The following is a 6,944-nucleotide window of genomic DNA, read 5'->3' as shown; positions in this document are numbered from 1 at the left end:
TCACCATCTGCAGTGATTTTGGAGCCCAAGAAAATAAAGTCTGACACTGTTTCCCCATCTATTTCCCATGAAGTGATGGGACCAGATGCCATGATTTTAGTTTTCTGAATGTTGAGCTTTAAGCCAACTTTTTCACTCTCCTCTTTCACTTTCATCAAGAGGCTTTTTAGTTCCTCTTCACTTTCTGCCATAAGGGTGGTGTCTTCTGCATATCTGAGGTTATTGATATTTCTCCCAGCAATCTTGATTCCAGCTTGTGCTTCTTCCAGCCCAGAATTTCTCATGATGTACTCTGCATAGAAGTTAAATAAGCAGGGTGACAATATAGCCAATCTGATCACACAGACCACAGCCTTGTCTAACTCAGTGAAACTAAACCATGCCATGTGGGGCCACCCAAGACGGATGGGTCATGGTGGAGAGGTCTGACAGAATGTGGCCCATTGGAGAAGGGAATGGCAAACCACTTCAGTATTTTTGCCTTGAGAACTCGATGAACAGTATGAAAAGGCAAAATGATAGGATACTGAAAGAGGAACTCCCCAGGTCAGTAAGTGCCCAATATGCTACTAGAGATCAGCAGAGAAATAACTCCAGAAAAGAATGAAGGGATGGAGGGAAAGCAAAAACAATACTCAGTTGTGGATGTGACCGGTGATAGAAGCAAGGTCCGATGCTGTAAAGAGCAATATTGCATAGGAACCTGGAATGTAAGGTCCATGAATCAAGGCAAATTGGAAGTGGTCAAACAGGAGATGGCAAGAGTGAATGTCAACATTCTAGGAATTAGCAAACTAAAATGGACCGGAATGGGTGAATTTAATTCAGATGACCATTATATCTACTACTGCGGGCAGGAATCCCTCAGAAGAAATGGAGTAGCCATCATGGTCAACAAAAGAGTCTGAAATGCAGTACTTGGATGCAATCTCAAAAACGACAGAATGATCTCTGTTCCTTTCCAAGGCAAACCATTCAATATCACGGTAATCCAAGCCTATGCCCCAACCAGCAACGCTGACGAAGCTGAAGTTGAATGGTTCTATGAAGACCTACAAGACCTTTTAGAACTAACACCCAAAAAAGATGTCCTTTTCATTATAGGGGACTGGAATGCAAAAGTAGGAAGTCAAGAAACACCCGGAGTAACAGGCAAATTTGGCCTTGGAGTATGGAAATAGAGGTAGGGATATCTTAGTCTGCTTGGGCTGCCATAACAAAATATCACAGGGTGGAAGGCTCAAACAAGAGAAATGTATTTCTTGTAGTTCTGGGGGTTGTAAGTCCAAGATCAAGGTTATCAGCAGGGTGGGTTTCTCTTGCGGCTTCTCTCCTTGGCGTGCAGATGGCTGCATTCCTGCTGTGTCCTTACACAGCCTTTTCACTGTGTGCATACAGCCCTGGTGTTCCTTTCTTCTTATAAGGACACCAGGTATAGTGGATCAGGGCCTTACTTTATGACTTTATCACCTCCTTTAAGGCCCTATCTCCAGATATAACACATGATGTCTTATGGCTTCAGCACAGGAATTGGGGGTAGAGTGGGGCTTCCCAGGCGGTGCTAGTGGTACAGAACCTGCCTGCCAAAGCAGGAGTAGTGAGAGACTTGGGTTTGATCCCTGGGTCACGAAGATCCCCCAGAGGGGGGCATGACTACCCACTCCAGTATTCTTGACTAGAGAATCCCATGGACAGAAGAGCCTGGTGGGCCACAGTCTATAGGGTCACAGAGTCTGACATGATTGAAGCGATTTAGCACACATACAGGGGAAAGAAGAATTCAGTCTCCAACAGGGGGTATTTGTGAGGACCTCTGGTCTCAAACTTCTTTTAACAAGTTTTTTGAAACGTGAAGTTAAACTACAAGGTTTTGCAACTGGTGTGAGATAGAAAGTATTTCATTTCTTTTCCTAGAGACCATATGGTCTTTTAATTTTTCTAATCATAGTAAAACATTTATAACATAAAATTTTGCCACTTCTACCATTAAAAACTATAGTTTAGTGACTTTGACTGCATTCCCAATCTTTTGCAACCATGACCAACATCCATTCCCCAAATTTTTAATCATCCCAGACAGAAATTCTAAAACAGTTAAGCAATAGCTTCTTGTTCTCCACCCATAGGAGCCCCTGGTGGTTTCTAACTGACTTTTTGTATCAATGAGTTTGCTGTTCCAGGAATTTTTTGATCCCACTTTTTATAGATCAAAGAATGATTGAACATGAAGGGACCTGGAAGACCAAGCACCTCTTGGTACAGATGAAGCATTTGGGCTGAGAGCGATGCAGTGGCTTGTCCATATTAACATCCCTATTTAAAGGCAAAAAAGAATCTGAAAAACAGATTGACTCTAGATGACTCTTTCGAACAAAAGTTTGAAATCTCTAGAATGACAGTCATAAAATGAGAATCTGAGGTGACACTGTTCATTACAGTAGCCTCTAGCCACATGTGGCCATGGAACACTGGAAATGTGGCTTGTCCAAACTGAGACATGCAATGAAGGTGAAATATACACCAGACTCTTTGAATGAAAAAGTAACACAAAATATCTCACAAGTAATTTTTATGTTGATTACATTTGAAATGATAAACTTGTACCTATGGGGTTAAATAAAAGTATTCAAAGGTAACTAAACTATCAAATATGGTTTGTCCAATGACATTATTTATTAAAAACTAACAAAAATATATGGAAAGACCTGAGCACAACATTTCCTTGGGTGCCGGGTTGGGGGGGCGGAATGTTTAACAAACATTAAGTTTGTTTCTGTTGCAATAAAAGGAAGAAAATGAAGCAAGCTTAAGTAAGAAAGGCAGACTCTGTAAGGATAATGGAGTAGCCCATGGAACCCAAGGACCAGGATTCAGGCAGACCTTGGAAACAGACTGAAACTGGGCCTGGAGCACCTTAGGGGACTCAGTGGGTCCTTTCTCTGCTCATCTCATCTCTGCAATGCACACTGGCCTGCTCTGTGTCCCAATCCATGTGATGATGACGACAATGATGATAAACAACAGTTACTGAACACTCCGTATATACCAGGCACTGGGCAAAGCATTTTATGATTTTTCCATTTAATAGATAAAAGAAATTAAAGTATAGATAGGTTTGTAAAAAATCAATATCGCTTTGCCTCTTAGGGCATGTACAAGAATTCTACTCTTTCTCACCTATTTGAAAAGACTGTGACACTGGGAAATATTGAGGGCTGGAGGAGAAGGGGATGACAGAGGATGAGATGGTTGCATGGCATCACCGTCTCAATGGACATGGGTTTGGGTAGACTCCAGGAGTTGGTGATGGACAGGAAGGCCTGGCGTGCTGCGGTTCATGGGGTCACAAAGAGTCAGACACAACTGAGCGACTGAACTGAACTGAACTAGAAGACTGATGGAAATACAAGTGAGGGATAAACAGCTTAATGGCCAAAATAGAAGATTAGAATTTTTTTTGTTCTTGTTACTGTTGAGTCTTAACAATTAGCAGTGCCTTATGGAGTAAATGGCATTTTAAAAATAAAACCAAAAAATATATATTTGAAATGAAAAGTTCTAACTTGTTAGAAGTTGATGGTGCCAAATACCCATGTTGTGCCAAAAGTGGCTTTTTTTTTTTTTTTTTTAAAACGTAAAGCATCCATTGAATTAAAAGAATTTGTCTTGCTTGGCTGCTTCAGAAAGCCAGAGAACATATGGGCAGTCAGATTTCCTGTGGGGCTAAGTAAGTTCTCTTGATGTTACATAGAATGGAAATTCCTGACAGTCCTTATAATGAAAGTCTAAAAGTGGTGTTCAATTTAAGGCCTCATCTTTAATTACCATTATTCTTTTCTATAAAGACTAATTTGGACAACTTTTGACTCATAGGTTAAAAAAAAAAAAATCACCCAAGCCAGATAACTATTAAATAGCAATGCCAAGATTGAAATCAAGTGATAAGCTGATTAACAGTATGCTCCATAGCATCTACTGTAAACAATGGTCACCACCCCTAATGCCCAATTTGCATCTCCTAAAATAACAGCCTTTGCTTCATAGATTTGCTGTGAAGATTGAATGAGATATCCCTATAAGTTTTAGCAGAGTTCCTGACATACAACTTGTGTTCTTTGCAAGCCAGCTGGCACTGTTATTGTTATCTTCTTTGTTTTCAAGAGAGCAGCTTAAAACTAGAAACTGCATTTCCACTTCAAGCTATCGGTGGAGGATTCTGATTGGCAGAACACAAGTGAAGGAGGCAATTTGAGGCTAATAAACTGTTTCTAGAAGAGATAATCTTTGGGGACAGAGGTGGCTCCCTGGGCCCCAACCCTTGACTTAGGTACAGAAAAGTGTTAAGAGTCAGGCTGCCATCTAAAATGACGTTTACTCTAATTTCTCAAAGGAATAGACGTGCATTATTCTGGCACCAAATATTGCCATCCCATTTTATTTACTAATCTTTTTAGCAGGTTAGAAGAAGCACTGAAAGCAGACCTGAGTTCCCAAATGAGACTTCTCTATTGTGGGCTATATTGTGGGTGATCTTTAAACTACACATATCTGGCTTTCCCCGTGGCTCAGCAATAAGGAATTTGCCTGCAGTGCAGGAGACGCAAGACACATAGTAGGTTCGATCCCTGGGTCGGGAAGATCCCCTGGAGAAGGAAAAGGCAATCCACTCCAGTATTCTTGCCTGAAAAATCCCATGGACAGAGGAGCTTATAGTCCAAAGTGTCTCAAAGAGTCTGACTCAACTGAGCACAAGAACAACCAAACTATACACTTCAGAAAAACCAACCTTACAATGATTAGAGATCTTTCTCATGTAACCACACATTCAGAGGCAGAGGTGGCATTTCTGACATTCTCACAGCCACTTTCTTGAGGCTGCAACATAGCTGCAAGATAGCAAGATAGGCCATAACTGGTGGATTGTTTGCTATGAGGGCATATAAATTTTGAATTCAAAATAAACACAGACAACATTTTAAAAAATAATTATTTATTTATTTGGCTGCACTGGGTCTTCGTTGTCTCATGAAGGATCTTCAGTCTTCACTGTGGCATGTGGTTTCTTTGTTTTTCCTTTTTTTTAGTTTCGGTATGTGAACTCTTAGTTGCTGCTTGTGGGATCTAGTTCCCTGACCAGGGACTGAACTCCAGGCCCCCTGCATTGGGAGTACAGACCATCGATGACATTGTCACAAACATGTTTAGAGCGCTCAACTAAATCTGTTTATCTAAAAATGTTACTCCCTAGATATTAGGAGAATACACTGCCAGGGAGATCATAAATAGGATGTGTGAAAGTCGCTCAGTCGTGTCCGACTCTTTGCGACCCCATGGACTGTAGTCTACCACACTCCTCTGTCCGTGGGATTTTCCAGGCAGGGGTTCTGGAGTGGGTTGCCAATAGGACATGTAGCCCCTTATAATTCCACTCCATCGATTTCACTCCAGGAGAGGGTGCCTCAAGTTCCTCGTGCTCAGAAATCTACTGTGGAACTTACCCTGAGTCGGAACCAGAAGTGAAGGCGGTGGCTGATTTCTTGAGAAGAAATATCAAGCACATTAAAGCTTACATCAGCATGCATTCCTACTCCCAGAAGATAGTGTTTCCATATTCCTACAGCCGAAGCAGAAGCAAAGACCACGAGGAGCTGGTAAGTGCTGCTTAATTCATTTTTTGTTAGCATTTCATAAGTAAAATAATACTTAGTTCAAGAATCGAAAACTGTGGGGGAAACTATTCTCCCATAGAGTACGAAGGGGGACAGATGTTTTCTATCTTGATCTAACTCTTTTGAGAGTCACCCTGGGCCAGGGTTCATTGAGAGATTGTGAAGGACTGAGCCTTCCTCTGAGGACATGAACTTCTGTCCAGCAGAGGGGCTACCTAGGAAAGCGTCAGACAAGCTCTTGGGATGTCAGGAGGGAACCAGTCCACCTTGACCTGACCTGCATATGAAGCCAAGGACAAGACTTTCTGGAATTAATGGTCTGTTTATGGTGACTAGTTTTCTATGGCAAGCCTGCCACAGGTCAAGTCTTAGCACAGTACTTACTGATCTGATATTAGCATTGGGAATTGCTTTTACACTGACCTCCCTTACTTGCAGGGATTTGGTCCTATTAAAAGCAACTCCAATTTCAGCATTGAGGCAAGACCATCCCTCCTTTTGTGGAATGCAGTGGATGGTACAGTGAGTTCAAAGAGGACTCACACAGCCTGCTAGTCCCTCAACCACTCTTTAGTCACAGATATTCTATGCTTGGGTAAGATGACAAAAGATGAGGATGCAAAGGTTCTTGATGGATTGTGATTAGGTTTGAGCAAATCATCACCCCAGATGCTCTCTAGTCAATGGAGGTGCTGTGGCAACATTCCAGTTCTTGCCCAAGTTCTGATCTTTATGTAGTGGTTTATTTCTCATTGACTTGTTTTGTCCTGGTTCTCTTAACAGAATAAACTATAGCCATGTTAGGGGCTAGCAATTCCTGATGACAAATGTAAAGTTCTTTGCAGTTGCTAAAAATAACTCCTTTAGAACAGAAACATACTTGATACTTCAGTTCAGTTCAGTCGCTCAGTCGTGTCTGACTTTTTGTGACCCCATGAATCGCAGCACGCCAGGCCTCCCTGTCCATCACCAACTCCCGGAGTTCACTCAGACTCATGTCCATTGAGTCAGTGATGCCATCCAGCCATCTCATCCTCTGTCGTCCCCTTCTCCTCCTGCCCCCAATCCCTCCCAGCATCAGAGTCTTTTCCAATGAGTCAACTCTTCGCATGAGGTGGCCAAAGTACTGGAGTTTCAGCTTTAGCATCATTCCTTCCAGAGAAATCCCAGGGCTGATCTTCAGAATGGACTGGTTGAATCTCTTTGCAGTCCAAGGGACTCTCAAGAGTCTTCTCCAACACCATAGTTCAAAAGCATCAATTCTTTGGCACTCAG

General features: G+C 42.0%; 1 protein-coding gene across 2 annotated transcripts in view; it reads left to right on the top strand.

Moving 5' to 3' along the window:
- CPB2 (carboxypeptidase B2 (plasma)) overlaps positions 1–6,944 on the top strand; it is a 59,008-nt gene that overhangs the window by 45,241 nt on the left and 6,823 nt on the right. For both annotated transcript variants that reach the window (XM_010854632.1, XM_010854633.1), the window contains one exon: positions 5,449–5,651. In XM_010854632.1, the coding sequence (XP_010852934.1) occupies positions 5,449–5,651 (203 nt within the window). The remainder of the gene's footprint in view (positions 1–5,448; positions 5,652–6,944) is intronic.

This window comes from Bison bison, unplaced genomic scaffold (genome assembly GCF_000754665.1).
Source record: "Bison bison bison isolate TAMUID 2011002044 unplaced genomic scaffold, Bison_UMD1.0 scf7180017864345, whole genome shotgun sequence".
In the NCBI taxonomy this organism is placed as follows: domain Eukaryota; kingdom Metazoa; phylum Chordata; class Mammalia; order Artiodactyla; family Bovidae; genus Bison; species Bison bison.
This window is presented reverse-complemented; position numbering and strand designations above follow the sequence as displayed.